The sequence below is a fragment of the Centruroides vittatus genome, unplaced genomic scaffold (assembly GCF_030686945.1).
Source record: "Centruroides vittatus isolate TY-2023 unplaced genomic scaffold, ASM3068694v2 contig_250, whole genome shotgun sequence".
NCBI lineage: Eukaryota > Metazoa > Arthropoda > Arachnida > Scorpiones > Buthidae > Centruroides > Centruroides vittatus.
Genome location: NW_027121584.1, coordinates 1,321,924 through 1,345,414, shown reverse-complemented (window position 1 = coordinate 1,345,414; position 23,491 = coordinate 1,321,924). Strand labels below are relative to the sequence as shown.

General features: G+C 27.0%; 1 protein-coding gene across 4 annotated transcripts in view; it reads left to right on the top strand.

Annotated features, from left to right (window-relative positions):
• LOC136971413 (fragile X messenger ribonucleoprotein 1 homolog A-like) overlaps nucleotides 1–23,491 on the top strand; it is a 100,722-nt gene that overhangs the window by 40,776 nt on the left and 36,455 nt on the right. For 3 of the 4 annotated variants that reach the window (XM_067265873.1, XM_067265875.1, XM_067265872.1), the window contains exon 3: nucleotides 11,217–11,291. The exons of the other annotated variant lie outside the window; for it this stretch is intronic. In XM_067265873.1, coding sequence (XP_067121974.1) covers nucleotides 11,217–11,291 — 75 coding nt within the window. The remainder of the gene's footprint in view (nucleotides 1–11,216; nucleotides 11,292–23,491) is intronic. 4 annotated transcript variants of the gene reach the window in all.

The following is a 23,491-nucleotide window of genomic DNA, read 5'->3' as shown; positions in this document are numbered from 1 at the left end:
GTCACAAGTGTTTTACTAGCACATGTGATCTGCATTGTTGCAGCACTGGCAATCTGCATGTTTTAGGCTTTATTAAATATTTATTTTAAATTTAAAGATGGTAAAGTTATTACTTTCTTTGCTTTTAACATGCAATTATCATGTCTGGTGGATGTCTAAAAAAGGTGTTGTCATCATTCTTCTACACTATGCTGCTGGCCTGAAAGAATTGTAAAGAATTTTGGACAAGACATTAACAAAACTAATCAGGATAACTTCTTTAAAATTGTATTGTGTTCACCCAGTAGTATTTTTTGTGAAAATAAAACATACTATTGGCTGAACATAAGGATGATAAAAATGATTCATCTACCAGAAATATTTAAAGAAGTTTTGTAAAATGCACTAAATTTCTCTTTGATAAAAAAAATATTGTATGTAGTAGTTATTTCAAATATTACACTTTACTAAACATCAAATAATTCATCAGTCTTGAATGACAAATTTACTAGTAATATTTTAATTTAAATATAAATGTATAAATAAATATATATACACACACATTTGTATTTTAACCTTTAATAGTATTTTGCGATGAATGAGGCAATGAAAAACTAATAAGTTAATAGAGATAAATATATTTTAAATGATATTTTTGTTCATAATGCTTAAAGAAACTATTATAAAAACCAATGTCTAAAAAATTTTAATTTGAAAGAAATTTGTAATCTTAAACTTTCAATTTTTTTTATCTTTATGTAAGATTTAAAAGGTTTCAGCTGTCAAATTATCATTTCGAATATATAAATTTCAGTAAATCTTTTTCTCAAAAAAGTGATATAAAGAGGAAAATTTGTTACTTGTTTTTTAGATTTCAAATTAGCAATACTGTGTTTCTGAATGAAACTATATTTCAATTGTATATTTTATGATGGATTAAATGATTAATTATCTGCAATTAAATATTTTATTCAGCAGTCATATAATTTTTATCTACCAGTTGTTGGTTATAACATTAAAAAACTTAACTTAGCTGTTTAGTTTGTTATTACAGAGATTCTTAAAACTGAATTTAACTAATAAATCAATTAGTTAAATGAAAAGTTTGAAAACAAAAACATTTGCTGTTTATATTTTACTACTGTTATAATATATTTTTGTTACCTTTGATTTTTATGAAAGATATAAATTTTTAATGGTAAAAATATAAAATAATAAACTAATAAGTAATACAATAATCTAAAATTATCACCTTGAACTTAATTTTGAAGAAATCTTTACAGTACAAGTATTAAATAATTGTAATGTTTTTTATACTTAGAGTAATAATTTTTTACTGAACAATGCAGTAAGTTATTTATCTTAGAATAATTAAAATAACTGATTTCTGTAATTTGTGTAAGTTGAATATAGAATAACTATAATATTAGTTATACTAAATATCAAATAATTTTTCCAAAAAATTGTTAGTTGGAATTGGGCTGATTAAATTTAGTTACTGTTTTGAGAATTTAGGTTCTTAATTATAATAAAAACTCATTAATATCTGAATATTTTATTAATATGGATAACATTGAACATATAATAAGGAATATTATCATAAAATTATCACTAATTCAGAGATCTTAAAAATAGCAAAATTTCATTTGAAAGTAAAGTAATTTGAATAAATATAACTGTCAAAATTAAATATTTGAACTAACAATTTAGCATGTCAGACAGTATTATTTAAGTACAGTAAATGAAATAATAAATATGTAATTTTATTTAAAGTTTTAATTTAGTAAAATGTCACTTGTTAGATAGATAGACAACTCTTATAAGATAGATTGTAGGATATAAATAGCAAAATGAGTAAGCTAAATACTCGGTATAAGTTCCAAATTACATTTTTTGTAAGCAAAAAGAATTTTGGAAGGCATATCACAAAATGGTGATAAATTAATATTAACAATATTCTGTTATGAGTTAATGATCAAAGAAAAATATAGTTGAGTGTTTATAACTGAAGCATACAACTAATTTCAACTTTTCTAGTAGTTCACATAAAAAGAACTATATTTGTTGTTTAGAAAAATTAGTTGTAGAGTTATAATTTTATCTTTATTTTGATTGATTTGTCTTTTAAATGAATTAATTTTAGTAAGTCAAATACAAGGTTTATAAGATAAAAAGGAAATTGTAACAGAATAGTAGTTATCTAAAGTAATAGTGTGATAAAGTTTATAATTATTATTACAAAGTATTAGTAGTACTCTGTATAAAAATGTAGTGAAAAGTTCATAAAATGTCTAATTTGATTGTAGAGGTTAGGAATATTCACGAAGGATTGGTAGAGGTTAAATATATATATACTTAGAAACAAAAAAAAACATTGTGTGAGTGAAAAATATTTTATTGGTGTAAAGAAAAATTAAGATGATGAAAAAAATATCATTCATTTGGTATTTGCTTAAATATTGTGTATCAAGTTATTTTTATACATTTTTAAGATTTATAGGAAATCTCTCTTATCTGGGGAGAAGTACAAAATACAACCAAAATTATAAAAAGAAAAAAAACAAAACTATTATTAGTATAAATTTAAATTTTAAATTTTTTGTCTTTTACATTAGAAGATTGCTTTCAACAAAGAAAATATAGCTTTTACAAATTTTACATATTTGTACACTGAATTTCTGCACAGAAGTACAATAAGTCATTTTTCAGTAGTATGTCTACATTAGCCTATTTTTTTCCTCAGTTTAAAATTTTTACATTTTAGCAGATTATAAGTAATTGAATTCTTTTTGACATTCATAAACAAATAATGATAAAATTTTAATATTTTCATGGAGAACTCAGGATATTTTTTTCCAATTAGAAGTTCAGACTATTTACAAAAATATAATTTTCGAGTCTATCCATTAATCCTTTAACACAACCACAGAAGTACCCGTTACATTGGTTTGAAGAAAAACTTCAATACAAAACAAATAATAATAGGTATTTTTGTAAATAGTCTGAACTTCTAATTGAAAATTTTAATAGTTAACCACTACATTGTAAATTTAATTAATTTAATTTAATATGTAACATTATGGATATAATCTCATAACATAGATCATATTGGAAAAGATGGCGTGTTTTTCATTCTACTGGAATACTGTAGTATTTTCATTTTTTTTTTTTTTTTAGTGATGATCTACTTTTCTCATTTACATGAATTTGTATTTTTCAAAGGTATAGTGTTCTTTGTTTGTTAATTTAGTATGTCAGTAAAAGTAGTTTTCTCTTGTCAGCTTTTCTAAAGATATCTTTGCTTGCTTGTTTCTATAAGAAAATAATCAGTTTACTGATATATAGAAAACAAAATTTTAAAAGTTTGTTTTGTTAATTACTCTTAATTATTCACTATGATCTTCATTTATAAGAAAATTAGATGGATTTCTATGATAATATTGTTTATTATGATATGGAACTGTATTTTGAAGAATTATTAGTTTTTATTTTTCAATATTGGAAATAAAAATTTAATGAAAAAAGTTTTTTACTGTGATGTTATCCAAAGTTCATATTGAATAAAACGATGTTGAAAAATATATAAATTAATGTTTTCATAAATTACTTTTAATTATACTTTTCAATGAATTATTTTTCTAATAATAATGGTAATACATAGAAATCACAGAGAAAAGAAAATTTAGATTTATTTATAAGGAATAAGTAACTTTATAGAGAAATAATAGGATAAATAATAGAAAAAAGTAGTAAACATTGAAAATTAATAAATCAGTTCATCATAAAGTTATTGTAACAGAAGAGAGACATGTGAATTATTGAAAGATCTAATGCACTGTTTGTTAGATTTCTGAAAAATGTGTTATTTTAATAGGAGGTTTTGAATTACATATAAAAAATCCATTTTATGAATAAGTTTTAATTTTTTTAATGAAGTCTCTTAATATTCCTTAGTAAAAATTTTGAATATATTTCATGTTTCTTATTGCAAAAAATATCTAAGTTGTAATAAGAAACATGATACATTATTTTATTAAAGGCATTTTTCAGTTCATGAATGAAAAAAAAAAATCCAGTAAGAAACTAGATCTGTCTAAAAAATTTCTTTTTTGTGAAAAACAAAAATTTTGAGAAAATGAGCATGAATGTCAATTTCATAAATTTGAAATTCTTGTTTAAATATTCCTTTGGGAAATTTTAGTGATTTTGCAAGATATTTTTTCTTATTGTAATTAAAGTATTTTATTTTTCAATTCTGGAGTTGTAAAAAAAGTGATTTGATATTAAAGGTAGGTGCACTGCAAGGCTTTAATAATTTAATTATTTGTTAATTTTTTGACCTAATCTGCAAAAGAAAAATTGGAATAGCATTTGTGTGTGTGAATTCTCTGACTTAATACATTTTGATATCTCTTATCAAAACATTCCAGTAATGAATTTTGTATATAAATATTAACAAATATTACTGTTTATAGCTGTATGTACTATATTAGAGAAACTACTACAGATTCTCAATTGAATGATTTGTTAGCTAGTTTTAATTTTTAGCATTAATATGTATAAAAATGCATAGCTATACAGTTGATAAACTGAATTTATCAAATCAACTAAACTACTTTACTACTGATTAAAATTTTTAGAAATTTAATTTACATTTAATGATAAAATAAAAATTCCAATTAAATTTTTTTAGTTATTGAACTATAAATAGTGTATACTTTGAAGACATTTTTAGAATATAAAATGAACTGATCACTGCAGCAATTTTGGTTTCTCAGTATTTTGAGTTTAAAATCTAATGGCAGTGAAATAAAAGGACTATCACTGAAAGTGTGATTACAACAAAAACAGAATATTCTTATAGCTGCCTGATTTTTTTCTTTTCTAAATGCATTAATTCTAGGACTCTCTTTCTGATAAATACAAGATATGTTTTGTTTTTATCATCGTATTTAATAATTAAATAAAACAAAGTAACATAAAACAACCAGACAATCTATAGCATTTAAAATTTAATAATAAATTATTCAATGGGATCGGTTATTTAGTTAAAATGAATAAAAATAACTACATTTCTAAAAATTTTTAAAAAAAAGTTAAAATATAGAATACAGTTTCCAAGCTAAAATACTCAATCAATACTGATTCTGAGGTAATGAATTACAACTTGAAACAGTTCATAATAAAAAGATATTTATTTTACCTTTTTCTTATCCATATGCATTTTTCTTTCTTCATCGTCCTCATCAGTGGATAACAATGCTCATTTTACATTGGTGCTTTTATACTGTACAAAGCTATCCCAGCATGCATGTAACGACATTCCATTATTTAAATTTATGTTGTTTACATATTTTAGTATACTGAAGTGTTCTTTAACTTGATGTTTTATTACATTATTTTCTTTATACAATATTTCTATATTATTTCTATTAATTTTACAGTTATACAGTAGAGTGTCGTTTATCCGAATCAATTGGGGACTGGAGTTGTTCAGATAACCGATTATGCACGAAAAAATATATTAACTTATCCCATGTTGAAATTTTTCTCCGTTGGGTGTCGCTTTGTGTTGAATTTTCGTCGATTTTAATCTAACAAAAATTTTTATAACAATAATCATCGCTATTGTATTGTTAAAAATTATTTCTTTATTTTGTACAAACAAAATAAATATATTGAAAAATATAAAAACAATAAAAAAAATTATACTTTAGAAGTTAATCTAGTATAAAAAACGTTCAATTCAGCACGACACAGTATGACTGGAAAGCTTTCGGTTAACCAACGTTTTGGTTGATCGGCTTTTGGATAAACGACGCTCTACTGTATTTATTACAATGTTGATACCAAGGAGATACTTTATTCTTTAATCATTTTGCTGCTTCATGTCTTTTAGTTTTTTTTTCCAGTTTCTTGTTTTGTTTCTCCTGTAAAGCATTTTGGTTGAGAACACATACATGAGTTTATACACTACACCTACTACATTTAGTTGTTGATTTTTTTCTTTATTATAAATAAAATTTAATGAGTTTGATAACCTGTTTTTTTTTTAGATGGATGATAAATATAGAAAGATCATTAAATTTACTTTTATATTTTTCATAAAAACTATTTATATAAGGAAAGAGGACATACCATTCAGTAATTTTTTTTTCTTTACATTATATCTGTTACTTAAGAAATTGTCATACCACTTACTTAGTCTCTCTAGGACAGACATGTCAAACTCATATGATATTACTGGCCACATGATCTATTTTGTATAAGTTGGGGGCCACATGTTTTCAATGTTCAAAAAATTAATAAAATAGGATTTTTAGAATGATTATATTATGTATTTATTAGACTCAATGTATTGTATATTATACGTACATAGACATTTTATATTTCATATTATTTTTTAAACTTAAACTATAAATACTTTATATTTTTTTATAAAAAACAAAAATAAAAGTTATAATAAGAAATAAATGAAATCACAGTTTAATATTACTCTTTAGGGAAGATATTTGACAACGTTTTTCACAAAGCAAGTTCCTATTTTTCTTGAAAATTACGATGTTCCTCTTCAATTGACCTTTTCTTACTCATTGTTCTTGAAGTTAGTCAAATTTGAAATACCTCTTTTCAAATTAAACAGAACGTTTATGGCAACTATTTTACATTACATGAACTTACACGGTTTACGAGATTTACAAATCACAAAAATTACGACATTTACAAAGTAGATTCACACAAACATTCAAAATTCCAAAAGTCACTACTCCTGAACAGATCCATCGAAAAGACAGCTTGCGACGTATACTTTGGATACAGTTACTTGGAACACTCCTCCCGTCACTCGTCACGGCAATAGTAGACGAAACACCTTACAGTAGAGCACACAAACGTCCTCCTTGAAGTTCCAGCAAAAACTTGACTTTGGCGCCAAAACCTTTCCTTTTATATGAATTGTAGCAATCGCCGATGGACCAATCAGCATGTAGCAGTCTTCCACGACGTCCACTCTTGTACGATGTTCGCCGGCCAATCATTGTTCGTAGATTCAAAGCCGCAGCTGTTATCCAACTGTCTTTCGTAGCGTCGACCAATTTGAATTGGTTGGATGAAATACAGAATGAACAAACACAAAAAGGGCAGGAATCGTACAGTTCAAAAAAGTTCAAACTTTCCAACTTCAAGTGTCAAAGCTTGATATTTAAAAATTTTTAAAAAGTCTCGGCGGGCCGCAACCCATGTGTGGCGGGCCGCATGTTTGACATGCCTGCTCTAGGATATCCATTTCACATGTACTTTTTAAATAGCTGTTTTTCTTCTCTTTTTATATCTTCTGTTAGTGTAGTTCTTGTTAAAATTTTCTTCAGTTCCATGATAAATGTGTTTGTTTTAATATATAAATAGTAATAAGATTTGTAATTAATTGTTTTACTGACATTACACTTTTTTGGTACTTATGGAATTGGAGCATTTGTTTATTTCTTTTAACTTCTTAATAAATGCTGTTAATTTTATAAAATTCTTAATAAACTGAAAAAAATTTTATTGGAAATTCATTTTTTTTCAGTAATTGTTGAGGGGTTTAGAAAAAATTTTGGAAAAAAAAATGTTATTGATATTAGATTATTAGGGAGTCTCTCAAATTTATAATTTTGCCAAACTAGTAGTGTTTTTAAAGTCACAAACTACTATAAAATTTAAATACATTAATTGTGATATTATTGATAATACAGCAATAAATTTTAAAATTATAACATTTTTGATTACAGAGGAATCTCTCCCTTAATTTCTCCAGGGGGGATTTCTCAGAAATAGGCAAGATTTCCACAGTTTTTCTTAAATTTAGCTTCTGAATATTTAATTCATTAATTAATAGTCCATTATTAAAGATTAAATATGTATTTATTAGAAAATTTTTGCACACCTACATAAAATGATCTACAGTAAACATAAAATTTGTGTTTATGATTCATGATACATTTTTGCCAGGTAGTATAAAATGCTAATGTAATTATAATTAATTATAGTAAATGTATAGACATAATTTACATTTACTGTTACAATTAAACCATTATAGAGGAATGAAAAAATTCCCTATTGGAACATTATTAATTAACAAGATTGTTATTCAGTGCTGACCTTACATAATTAATCACATTAGTATTATTAATTAATACTGGAGTCAACACAGAATAACTTATATAATTTTGAAATTAAAATTCTTATTATGATAAACAAAAATCAACTTTTATTCAATAGAAACATGATTAAGGAATAATAAATTGTTCCAGTAAATGCATTGTTTATATACACACTACAATTTTTTATTTTAACATACAGTACATGTTAATTGTAGTTTGAAATCAAAGATAAAGAGTAACCAAGGTGAGTTTGGAAAGAAATTATCATAGGAAACTAACATACAATAAAGAAACTATACAGACAATATACTTTTGAAAAAAATAAAAAATTTGATTTTAAATGAGAAATACATACCAAATTTTTGAACAATTCAAATGTCCAATATTGAAAGAAATAAAATAGATAGTAATAACTCATTAATTGTAAACATTTTTGAATGCAGGATTCCAAAAATTGTTATAATGGTAACCAAATACAGAAAAGATTTCATTTATAAATTTCAGGTTAACAGATCTGATGAATACTTTGTCAGAGATTAACTGACTTAAATTTAACAGAAGTAATGTTTAATAATAATAAATGATAATGATTTGTTGTTTGGGCAATTATTTATTGTCTATAGGTAATTAATTGGTGAATCACTAATGTAGACATTAAGAGTTTGTGGACTGGTCATTCATCAGCTATTGAAGTAAAAGTAATGATTTGAAAGTTTGAGGAAACAAGATCTTTGGTAGTTAGATCTTGAAGATTGAGGTGACAGAAGTTGTGACAACCATTCTCAATGGACCCTGAATAATGTTGCTAGTTCTAGCAATGCATGTGGTGTAGCAAGGTAGCTGGTTATTGACAGTATGGAAAATTTTCTTCAGGGTAAATATTTGCACTTTTCAGGATGGTGTTTTTGAGCAGTATGTTGCAGAGCTTATTTGATCTGGCATTTCTGGAAACAATGGAGCCTTTGGAGAGACCAGGCCCATTTTTATTAGAATGGGATTGTAAACACCCAGGACAGTCAGATTTGGACTTTTGATGCTGCCAAGTTGTACAGCATGTTCTAATGCATTTGTTTAAAATCACCATTTGGTATGGTTTTACTGCAATTTTTATAACAGGATTGATTTTTTTGAGGAAATTACCAAACAAACAGTGATGTGCTTTTTTGCTGCTGAGAAGTACTGTGATATGGTTCATAGTTTCATTATTAGGCAACTACATAAATGAGGTTGTCTGAAAAGGAAAATTTTTATGCATGCTGGAGTATCACTTTATATTGTACAGTCATTGCAGCAGTTTCTGCAGCATTACTTTATTGAAGAAAGTGTGATCAGCCACTTCCACTTTAATGTCCATGTCATTTGCCTGACATCACTCCATGTGGTTTTTGGTTGTGGAGTACTGTAAAGACACTATCTATCGTGGAAGTGCTCTTAGCAGTCTTAAAGGACAAGATAACAGTATATACAGAAAATTTCTCCTGATACATTGCGTTTGGCTGTTGAGCACACTGACAGAATGTAGTTTCAGATTCACAAAAATGGTGATCACATTGAACAGCATAAAATTCATCATAATTAAATAAGCTTTAATTTCATGTTTTATTTTGTTAATCATTCATGTATAGTTTGTACTGTTTTCATCTTGTATAGTATTCTGTTTTTGGTGTTTACAGTTCTGTGAAAAAAGTTGTTCCTGAATTCTTTCTCCTGGTCCTGAATAAGTACAGTAGAGAGTCGTTAATCCGAATCAATTGGGGACTGGGGTTGTTTGGATTAGTGATTTGTTTGGATAACCAATTATGTACGAAAAAATATATTAACCTGTCTGATGATCAAATTTTTCTTTGTTGTGTGTCGCTTCGTGTTGAATTTTCGTTGATTTTAAGCCTAACGAAAATTTTTATAATAATAATCAAGGCTATTGTATCGTTAAAAATTATTTCTTTATTTTGTACAAACAAAATAAATATATTGAAGAATATAAAAACATGAAAATTATACTTTAGAAGTAAATCTAGTATCAAAAACGTTCGATTCAGCACGACACAGTCTGACTGAAAATCATTCGGATTACTGGGGTTCGGATTAACGACTCTCTACTGTATAGCCATCAAATTTGATGACACTTACAGTCAGATTGTTATATCAAGTGCCAGAAAGATCTGAATAGTAAAAATTTAATTATGACATCTGATATGAGAAGAGAGAGTTATAAATGGAGTTGTTCAAATTTAATGTTTTTGCAGTCGTTTGTGGCATTCTCTGCTGCATAAGTAAAATGTTTTGATTAATTTCAATTAAAACAAAGCTAGTGAATTTTGGGATAGCATTGATTTTTTTTAACCAAAACATTTTATATGTGCATTATGTCTATGATGCAGATATAAAAGTTTTTAATTTTTGCATGTTCTACATCTTCAGAATATGTTTTTATATAAAAAATTAAATATGTTTGTAGGATTCTATAAACATATCTTTATACATTTCTACACAAATAGTTTTTAACTATATATCATAATTGTATTTAAAGTATTTTGTATTTGCCAACAACAGTGTTACAAAATGTTTAAAATCATTTTTCTTAAATTTTAGCATAAATAAACAAAATACTACTCTCCCAACAAAATCTACCAACTCATTTTTGATCATTTTTGAAGCAGACTTGCATTCATTTTTTATGCATGGAAATGATTATTTTTTATTAAAACTGTGTAAAGATATGTTTATAGAAATGATTTTATGAAAAAAATATTTAATAGAATCAGGCCAATGTTAAAAAATATAAATTTGTAATTAAACTTTTAATAACAATAATAACTGTAAAAATATTTATTTATAATTATTTTATAAACTTATAATTGTATTTGGAATATAATAATACATTTACTTTATTTACTGATTCATTAAATATGATATAAAAAAATTTTATCATATATTTATAAAGTATGTATGCATCACTATAAATTCACTTTTCTTAAATATTGTTTGGCAATTTAAAATTTTGATTTTATTGAAATATTCAACATGCCCATGGTGGTATTGTTGTGTAGTAAGATAGGAGTGTCATTTAAGGCATACATCCTAATGCTGTTGCAGGGAACATTGGTCTCAGACTGAAATTCCTAAAAAGGATGTGAAGAAACTCTCCAACAGACAGAGCAACAGCATTCCGTAAGACAAACTTTGAAATTCAAAATTGTCTCATCATTATTATTATCAAGTAGGCCTAGTAAATAAATTTGGTATTGTTTAAATACAGTATATGCTTTTCATATATCATTTATAGATTTTAATGTATTTCCTTATGAAAAAAATTTTCTATAATTTATTATATATGTATAAAGTTGGATTCTTAAGCATTTAATAAATACATAATCCAATTTACATAAAATAAAGTGTATTATAGAAGATTCAGATGTATGTATTGATATGATATTTGGAACAGTAATACAAAATTAAACATTATAATTAGCAGATTGTGAAACCTTAACTTGGAATTAGGAGATTAATTTTTTTCAAAAAAAGCTACTTATATTTTAACCTTAATAGAAAACACCAATGTAATGAAGAAAGTTTATTATTATTGAAATAACATTAATTTCTGTTTTGAGTCGAAATTCTGAAGTTTTTGTTGAATTGTAGTCAGAGTCACATCCATTTTTATAATTTCAATTGTCTATATACAGTACATATCATACATTTCTATTAAAATAACTGAAATAGTTATATTTAGATTTCATCAATTATCATTATTATTTTCTCAAAATATTCATTTTATGTTTTTATTCTGTAGACACAATTTATCAATGATTTATTATGTATTTGTTGTGTTTTTTTATAAAACATAAACCGATTGCATATCAGTAGGTTTAACTAAGGCAAGGTTGAGTTTATTAATGGAATGACTAATGAAAGGGAGGCATTTAGCAGATATTGTATAATAATTTATAATTAGAAATTCAGATTATTTTTTTAGTTCAAGATGCTGTTAAGAGTCCTGTTTGGAAACAGTTATTTAATTTACAAGAACAAATTAAGAATTGTACCTATAATAATAGAAAATAGAGTAAATTTCTGTGTATTATTTTATCAATCATAAGTTAATTAGTTTTTACTCTGAAATATGAAAAATGGGATTTTTATAGCTGTTTATTTTTCTTAATCAGAAATGCCAAGATTTGTTTTAGTAAAATAGAAGAATGTCACAGGAATAAAATTTTTGATTCAAATATTGAGTTAAAAATATCTGAAATTTTATTGACACATTAAAGCAGTGTTTTTCAAACTTGGTTCTGTAGAACCTTGAGGCATAGGCTGTCTTGGCAAACAGATCATTTCTCTTACTGGATCAGCCCTTAATCCTTCTTACAGACTGATTTATCTTACTTGAGTTCTGGTAGTCTATGATTGTGCTTACCAAACAAACCACCCTTTATCTGTAGGAGCTTGCTGTACTTGTCATCTCCATCACTATGCTATGAGGGCCCAAGAGTAGTATGATCTTAAGAAATAATTATGACAATGGGAGTATATTCTTTTGCTCCCTTGGAAAAGTCATAGCATACATCTATGCTTTGAGAAATTGTCTATGCCCATGAAAGTATGTAAGGTGTTCCACAAGACAAAAGTGTGTAATGGCAAAAAATTTGATGGTCTTAAATTTATATATATGGCATTTAACATTAATCATTCAGCTACTGATAGCATGTGGACATAACTACTACCTCTCCAGAAGTTTTTTAAAAGACAAATAATTGCTGGTATTTTTTTCTATTTTTGATTTTTTTTTCTAATCTGAAATACATAATTTTTTAGGTGAAAGTACAAAGAACTTGTAGCTTGACTTTGGTGAGTCTGGGTGTACAGGTAGCGATAGCAGTTTCCCAATAAATTTTAAGTTTTCTAACTTTCCATATGTTAAAATAGCTTGAGAACCACTACATTAGAAAATTAGATATAGGTTTAGGTTTAATGCACAACACTTCATGCATTACTAATGACATATTATTCTGTTCTCTTTTGATTAGTGAGAAAAGTTAACAGAAGTTCTATTTTTCTGTCTAGCTCTATCTACATTGCTAGTTCACAATTTTTTGCATTGTTTAACATGGCAACTAATAATATCTTTGACGAATTTTAATTCATCATTTATATAACTTAATCAAATCCAAGTTGATTATATATATATATATATATATATTTATTTATTTATTTATTTATTTATTTAAAATTTATCAAAAATATCAAACAGTTGCCAGATTACATCAGGCTATAATAATGCCATCATTTGGCATTAAACTAAAAATTTGATTATTGGATGTTTAATGTGTATAAATATCAAAAATGAACTTTGGGATCATCTTCCATCATTTCTTTCATAAGGTTATGATATTCTCCACTTTTTCTTCTTGAATTAATTAACTGCATGTACTCTTGCTTTTTAAAGAATTTTACAACTTTGATATGCTTTCAACATTTTTGATTGTAGTTAACAGGAGATATACATTAATGTGCAGATACCAAAAATGCATACACATTTTTCTTTCATTGTTTTATTTTGAAATATGAACACTTGTGAGAAGAAAAGAATACTTTCTCTCTCTCTCTCTCTCTTTCTTTTCATGAAGTTTTAATCAGTCTTTTAAGCAGCCATTTGCACTTCTACATTATCCACTTTCAAAGATGAAGTAAACCTGAAAATGCTTGTATATATCTGATATATAGTTTTTGTTTAAAACAACTATTTTCATTGCTTTTATTTTCTAAACCAATCATTTTTATTTTACAGAATTAAACTTTTTTCCAAATAATGTTTCTTAAAAATATATTCTGACTTCTTCAGTAGTCCTCTTAATACACTTGATATGGAAAAGTGGTTAAATAACATTAGAAAATAATATTTAATTCATATTTTGATCTGTTGTATCTCTAAATTTCTATACATTAAGTTCCAATCTAATCTTTAGAAATAAAACAGTGGCCAAATTTATTCAGATAAATTAAATAAATTAATAGGTAGCATAATCATACATATCCTAAGCTGTGAAATTACCCATTATATAAACTTGTGTGTTTAATGAAATAATTGTGTAAAGCCAACTATTGAATTCGTTTTGTGATTAAAAACAATTGTTTGTTCTTGACAGTTATATCATTAAAGAAGATGCTTTTTTTAAGCAGATCAGATTTTTTTATTGCATAAAATATTAATTATTTACTTCATTTATTCATAATTATCATACCCTATTTAGAAATTATTCCATCAGATTTATAATAATTAACTTTGAAAATTTGACATAAATCATTTTTAGCTGTATTAATTTACCCTTTTTAAATTTTACATATTTGATTGTGTCCAGTCAAATGAAATTTTGAAAATATTCAATATTTTATTGATTTATTTATTTATCACATTCAATATTATATTTAAGTTAATTCAAATTAATTCATTAGCATTGTGAGTTTATAGAATCTTAAGAGTGATCTGACTGCTTTATAGTTTTTCAAATTACAACTTAATTTTGAAGTAATTTTGATTATGTAATTATTTTTGATCAAGATGGCTCAAAATTTTGTGGAGGAGGGAAACTTTTTTAATTTTTACTAAAATTATTTCATATCTTTTAACATAAGATTATTTTTAAATCACCTGTAAAATTATGTATTACTGTAATTTGTAATAGTGAAGCTTTTATGCAGTATACTATGAAGAACTTTCAAGTCAGTTTAGAATGTGATAATTTTGTTGGTATAAATTTAATTTATACCAACAAAATTATCACATTCTATTTTAATTTTATTCTAAATTAAATTAAATTGTCTATTAAAATCATTATTATTCTTATATTTAAATACTTAGTTTATTTTACTGCTTATAACTAATAAAAAAAAAATTATATACCAATCAACATTCCAATATAATCTAGATGAATTTGCACTGTTTTTAAATTTTCTCTTTTATTAATGATTTAATACTCTGATATCTGGATTGTAATATTTATAAATTACTGAAAAAATTTTTTTTCTCTCTTTATAAAATAAAACATGCTTATTGCAAATATGATTTACATGCCGTTTTTACTTTCCTGGCTGTTATGTATACACAACAAGAGAATGTACTTGAATCTAATTTGACCGTTCAAGGTTTTTTGCAAATCTACATGTTTTTAGACCCCCTAAATCAAAAAAGGCAAAAAAAAAAAAATTCTGTGGATGTTTGTGGGTGTGTGTGTGTTGGCATCTATTTCACTTATTATCTCAGGATGGGGTAAAGATTAAGTAATGAAATTTGTTAAGGTGACTTGTGTATGAGGGGCATTGATGCTATTAAATTTTGGTGGTTAAAGGTCGGGGATGGGGATAAAGGGGGTTGTTTGTATCTCCAGTCGAGTTAGACTTAATGATGATTTTACTCATTATTAACATTTATGCTTTTTGCCATTTTATAGTGATTAAAAATATAAAAAGGTTTTTATAACAAAATCTCATAACAGATGGCACCACACACAATTTTATAAAGTTATATTATAATTAAAATTATAAAAGGTATTTTCTAAATAAGGTCTCAGAATAGCTAGGAAAGTTATACAACTTATTGCTGGAAATTTTTTTCCTATTTTGCTTTTATAGTTCATTGAATATTATATAAAATTTTATCAAACAATATTAATGACTAATAAATTTAATTTAAAATGATTTAATGAAATGTGATTAAATGAAAAAAAGCTTGTTACCATTTCTACATTTATATACATAAGTCTTTTTATATTTAATGACTATTAATATAATGCTTTTGCTAGGAAAATTTATTCATGGAATTATCTGAATTATTTTAAAACATGTTTCTGATATTTTTTAAAATTTGTTGAAAATTTTAGACAGACTACACTGAAACTTTGCAAACTATGTGTATTTAGATGTTTGTATATTTATTGCTTTTTGAGATATCAGCAGACAAGGTCTGCTGACTACTTTTAATTATTATCTTATTTTGGGGACATTTATTGAAATATGTTTTATTATAAGATTTAATGATTAAAACAAATTTTTTGAAGAAAATTATTACTCTAATTAATTAAAATGTACTAATTTATGAACTGATATTATAATATTATTAAGTCCAACGAGCAGTTATTTATTGTGACATCATCACAATGCCGGGCTGCAATTTTTAATCATATTTTTAATTTAAAATATATGCTTTCCATCTCAAATTAGTAGTGATTTGCCCCTGTACATCATACTTTTCCTTTAACAATAGAGTTGTGCTGGTCATCTGCTAACTGCTTTCAGGGGAAAAGTTTTGAATTGAAATAATGTGACTTCTGGTTTTCGTCAGACGTTTATATATAGTTAATTGGGGCCTTCTGCCCTTAAGGTTTCCATATCTGGTCTCAGATTTCATCTATCTGACTTCATTCTTGAGAGTAAGGAAAGATGGATGGGCAACAGTGGGAATTTATAGGTCTACAATTTTATCAAATTGCAATCCATTAATAATTTTAATTTTGAACCTTTTTTTTTTTTAAATAAATCATAGAAGAGAGAATTTAATAATTTAGAATAAACAACATTTCCAATTTATAAATTAATTCTATTGTAGATAGGAAACATTAATTTAATATTTTAAATTAAAAATGGTTACTTAATTTATAATGTATAAATCATTTTAAATATATATCTTTCATTTATGAAAGATTGATATTTATTACAGTAAAAACTTTACATTAATATTTTACATAGTAATGTAATCTTGCACATGCTATAACAGTATTTTATGACATCATCATTGGTTCATCATCTGGATATAGCTCAAGAACCTGCTTGACAAATAGCAGGTTCTTGAGCTATATCCACATTGTTCTCAGTTCCATACCAAACTCCTCATTCTCTCGTATCCAATGCCATCCTTTAAGTCATTCAGCATCTTTCTCCTCCTTCTCCTTTCTTTTCTCCTCCTCCTTTTTTTTTCTCCTTTTCCCTTCTACTGATCCTTCTATAATTGCTTTCATTGAACCATTACCTCTCTGTATATTTTTTTTATTTTTTTATTTGTGGGTTTAGGCTCTATACCACTCAGAGAGCACAAAATGGCCAGAGAATGTCATAAAATAAGGATGTCTGTGTTGGTTAGTAGATGGTGTCCCAAGATGGGCTCATAAGAAATTACTAGTCCCTTGTGAGGGCTCATATTATTACATGTATTGGGTTGTTCGGAAAGTAATTTCATTTTTTTATTACTAGAGGAATTAGATGTATTTTTACCAGCCAATTTTATTTTAAATCACATTTTCATTATATACTTCAACAGCTGACATTTTAAGGCTTATTTGTAAAAGATTTTGTTTGATTCTGTACAATTGTTTTTTTTTTTTTTTTTTTTCGGTGGCCCATCAAATATGGAAAATCGAAAGCTTCATTTTCGGCATATTTTGCTTTTTTATAACTAAAAAATCAAAATGCTGTTCAAACAAGAAAAAAATTGTGGTACAAGTTTGGAGAAGATGTGTTGAGAGAAAGACAGTGCCAAAACTGGTTTGCAAAATTGCATTCTGGCAATTTTAATATCGAAGATACACCACATTCTGGATGGCCGTTTGAGCTCAATGAAAACAAAATAAAGGTACTGATTGAAGCAATCTGCCATATAACAACATGTGAAATCACTAAGAGATTAAATCTGTTAAATTGAACTGTTTATTATTACTTAAAACGAATTGGTTTTGTTTCAAAGCTCAATATATGGGTTCCACATGTTATTAAAGAGAGATGCTCTCTATGCAGCGCTGTAACTAGCCTTTTATGCACCTGGTGCCAGCTTCTGTAACTATGCCCCAAAACTATGACCCAAAACTTGGTCCAGGTCATTTCTGCCCCCCCCTATCAGTGCCCTGTGCCTGGGCACCGCTGGCACCGCTCTAGTTACGGCACTGTCTCTATGATGGGATTTTAAAGAAATTTGTTTTTGAGCTTTTACCAGACAATTTAACAATTGATTCGAAAGTGTACTGCCATCGAGTAAACAAATTGAGTAATATCATCAAACAAAAAAGGCCAGAATTGATCAACAAACAAAGTGTAGTGTTTTACCATGATAATGCCAAATTTCACACAAGTTTGGTAATTCATCAGAAACTGTTATAGCTTAGATGGGATGTGTTATAGCACCAACCATATTTGCCAGATTGGGCACACTCAGATTATTACTTGTTCCGGTCTATACAAATTTTTTTTAACTGTAAGACATTTACTTGAAATGACAATGTCAAAAATCACTTGGATCAGTTTTTTGTAAACAACAATCAAAATTTTTATGAATGTGAAATCTTGTTACTACACAAAACAATGACAACAGGTATTTGACCAAAATGATCAATATATAATTTAATAAAATATTTATTTATTATAAGAATATTATATTTATTTTTCTATGAAAAAAACAAAATTACTTTTTGAACAACCCAATATATGTTGTGTTTCAAATTTTATTCTGCATAGCATATCTTGTGATGGTGCTTATATAACTTACCATATTTGTTTTCACTTAAATAAGAGGAAAATAGATAGATAGGAAAGTTTGCAGTTTGTATTGTTTAACCAAACAGACGTGACCAATGTTTTTTGGGATACTCAAACCTACTGAAGAAAAGAAAGCAGCTGTGAGCAATCTATTGATAACAATGTCCAGCAAATTTTGAATAATAATTTTGAAGCAAATTATACAATACTGCTTAGGATGGGATAGTATGCCTTCTGGGAGATCTTGAGGAGGAGCTGGCCCCCATTTGGGAGAAGAGGTGGAGGAAATCCAGAAAAACTCCATCTGGCCAGCTAGAGAAGAACCAAAATTTGTTGAGAAAAACCCAACTGAATGCTTAATAATGACATAGGGCAGTGGTTTCCAACCTTTTCTGGGATGCGAAACACTTTTGTGAGCAATTTTCTTTAGCAGAACACTTACTTAAGTTAATATGAAATACATAAGCTTGTCATCAGTTATTTTATTAGAATTGAGCAGTTATAATTCAAAATCTCTACTCATATTAGAATTGGTGTTAATAATAACGCCAATTCTAAGACAGGAAAAAATATACCTAAATAACTTTAATGGGAAACTTGTGCCTGATGTTTTTTACATATTTCATTCAGTTTTTATCGTTGCCTTTATCTTATTCGAAACAGTAGTACACTCCATAAGTACGAGTCGTACATATATATTTAAGTTTATGAAAATTTTATGATTTTAATTTTTTGATATTCGGCGGCTTGAATACGATTGTACACTTTCCGATTTGCGACTAAATCTGCGGAACACTTGGGAGATGCTTACGGAACACCAGTGTTTCGCGGAACACCGGTTGGGAACCACTGACATAGGGTAACAAATAAATGGGATGCTGGAGATTACTACCAGGTGAAAAGTGGAAATAAATAGAAAGAGCAGATTTTAGAAGATAAGTGACTTCACCACACAGGCTCCAACAGATGTGTAGTTCTGTCTGGTGTGCAATCTGAAATTGTGATAATTGTAGCAGAGGGGTTTAGAAAGAATCCTACAGGGCTAGGTAAAGAGGAAGAGAAACAAACGCCAATGAAGAGATAATAGCAACAGTGGATAGGTTAGTGGCCCACTAACACCACACCAAAAGACCTCTCAGTATATATCCTTGTATCAGTACAGTATCTTTAGATACTGCCTTGAGTCTCACCATCATTATCCTGTCACTAATAAAATCTGTTCCTATCATGCAGTTTTTGATTTTCTTGTCAAGGACTAAGGCCACATCATTCATTCTTGTCTTTTCCACAATATATAATGTTAACATTGTCATTAGAGAATTCTCCTGACTCTTCATATCAAGTCTCACATAAACCCACTGTATCAAGGCTTTTCATCTGCATTTCCGCATATATTGAGCTTACATATAAATGCAGAAACTATATTACAAAATGGAAAGTTAGAAAACTTTCCATTTTGTAATATAGTTTGCACACCCATGTACTAATTTGTACTTGAGTTGTGAAGCCTTATTTCTTTTCCTGCTGGGCAGATATCCATGTTGCAGTTCTGTGTCTCAATGTCAAACTCTGTCTGCTGTAGATGGTAGCTCATAATCTGGGAAATGTTAGAGTGGTTTTCCCTTTCCTGTTCTAATCATTAAAATGGTTTCAAACTCAATTGAATTTGAACTCTTCAGATTAATTAGAATCTCTTAATTATGAGGGACATCCAGAAAAAGAACATTTGCACATAGCACTCTGCACAGGTAAATTACTGTCATCGATTCAAGGTAAATTTGTTCTCTAATGTGTTGGCTTAGCATGTGTAGAGTTTTGTTAACGACAGACTTATTGTCAAGGGTTAAATGTGTACAAAAATTGAAAATTCTGCCAAATGCAAAGTATGATGAAGTGTTTGATTTCTAAATGCAAAAAAAGTTTGTCATACAGAAATTCATAAACAAATTGCAGAAATGTGTGGTGATTACATTATGAACAAAGCAAATGTGAGAAAATGGTGTTTAATGTTTAATCAAGGAAGATAATGTGCAACCACACTCTACTGCAGCAACTCAAGCTGTGCTTCAGAAATTTAGCTTGACATTTTCAACCATCCACTGTACAATCATGAACTGATCCCCAGTGACTTTCACCTTTTTTCCAAGCTGAAAAAGTTTTTGGATGAATTTGGAATGGATGATGATGTGAAACCTGTCACTAACTGGCTAAAGGAACTGGAAATGGAAGACAAAGAAATCCAAAAATTAGCATTGTGCTACAATTGCTTTAATCATAATGGTAACCATGTAGAAAAGTAAATGGTCTTGTACTAATTACTTAATAAAACTTCTTTCCTGTTGTTACTGTTTTCTCTTTTTTTTGTAGCCAAACATTCTTTATTTTCTGAACATACCTCATAATTGTCATAATTCTTATTAATCATATTACTTTGTTGTTATTCCCTATTGCCATAAAATCTCTTAAGTATTAAGAGATTTTATGACAGTAGGGAATAATAACAAGATTTAAATTTGTTCAGGTGTGTTTAGTGTTTTAAGTCAAATTGCTACATGTGCCATCTGTTAGAAAATAATGCTGTGAATATTATTCAAGGACATTAAATTTAATAATCACATAATATTCACTTCTTTGTAAAATGAATTCTTTTAAAGAACAGCATGTGTGTGTGAAATTTTGTTTCAAACTTGGAAAGACTACAACAGAATCACACACAATGCTTAAAGAAGCTTTTGGATATAATGCAATGAGTAGAACTCAATATTTCAAGGTACTCATGTTTCAAAAATGGACAGATGTCTATTGAAGACAATGAATGTCCAGGTTGCCTGTCAACAGGCATCGATGATGAAAATGTTGAAAAAGCAAGAGAAGAAATTTAAAGACTGGTATCAAACAATTGATGATGGTGCAAATGCTGTCATCAATTATTCAAATCCCAATTAATCAAGGTTTTGCATTATCTGAAGTAAACCTGTAAGTGAATACATTACTTTTCTTATACTGTAATTCATAAAATTCAAAACAATAATGTTTATTGAAAAAGAATTTGTTTGTTTGTTTCCTTTTATTATTTAACTTCAATGTTAGACAAACATTCATATTAAAATATAACTAAAATAATACACATTTTTATTCTTAAAACTATTGTACATATATTAGCTGTGTAATAAATAATGTAAAAAATTGTTTTTTTTAATGATTAAATCCAGAAAAGGATTTTGTTTTAAAAAAGTTGGAAATTGATATACCATATAAATGTTTTGCATTTGTAATTTTTAATCTAAAATTGCTGTTGTCATCTATTTTATCCGAGTTTGCATTGGTCCACATTGCTTTGGATAATTAGGGTTCTATTGAACTGCCCAAACATTCAATGTGTGTACCTTAAAATTGTCATGCAGGTTACTGTTTACAATTGCTAGCCTAAGACTCAATCTTGCTTTTTGAAATTTGTCCTTAGAGTTATGATAACAGACACGTGTCTTATGAAAATTATTAAAACATTTTCTTAGAATTTTGTTAGTAAGACATATCAAATTAGAAATAGTCAGACATATCAAATTAGAATCTTCTAAACTAAGATCTGTGAACTAGTTTCATGAAGTCTGGGAAATATTTAGACAATATCTAATGTGTTTATTGTTGTAAAAATATACTTATAATCACAAGTTTTGTTACAGTTGCTTATTTTTTAATACAATTGATATGCATACAAGTTGCTTCTTCAAAATGTGTGTTCAAGCCTCACCACTAATTCATGTTTACACTTAAGGCAAGCATGAATCATTTACATATTTGATAGTGGAAAGTGGCTTTCAGACTGAAGCAAACCTTTGGCTCAGCATGTTTAATAAGTGCTGACATTTCTATGGTCCTATGTATTATTTAATGGTACCTTTCAAGTACTTCTTAATGCTTTTATTATTCCCCATAAATAATTTTTATACTTAGTTTTTTTTTAAATTTTATCATTCCATAGTTTTAAACAATTTTGAATATTAAAAAAGGTCAAAACTATTATTTATAACTGTGTTTTTGTTTAAAATTCTCTAGATATTATTCAAATTTTAGTGTGCCGTAAAATGTATAAAAATTTATATATGAAACCACATATACACAGACATTTCTGTGGGGTTTTGAAGGGGTATATAGTTTTGGAACCATTGTGTTTTTATACATAATGATAAATTACAGTCATTTGACACAAAGTAGAAATGCCTGAGATTTTAGTGAAAATGACATAGAAAAAATAGTCAGTAATAGACTACAAAGAAAAAAACTTTTTAAAAAGAAAATAGTTGAAAATAGAATATATTTCTAAGGCAGATTGAATACAATAGTAACCAAGTTTGAATAAAAATACAAGGACTTGGATGGATTGGAATTTCACCATACAAAAGCAAAATTGTCATCTTTCCAAATGACTGGAACTATGCATACTGTAGTTTTATAATAATAGAATTTTTCAATGCAAATGAAAAAAAGGAATCGAAATTTGTACACTAACGTGATTACATTTGAAGCATAATGGACAAATGTTAAAATATTTAATTCATTAAGTAAGTTTTAGGTTTTAATACATTTTAGCTTTAGAAAGATGCAAGATCCATTGATAAGTCTTGTTTTAGAAATAATACTGGTGAAAGATGAATGCTTGTGATTTCCAATAATAATCAGTAGTCTTCTTTAATTTAATGTAAATATTACATTTCAAAAGAGGAGAAATAATTTTTCTGTATTTTTTGACAATAGTCAACAAAATAAGCGTAATGTTTTAGTTAATTAACATACTCAAGTTATAAACAAAAGTTGATTGTTTAGTTTCAAAATAAACATGATTTCATATAGAT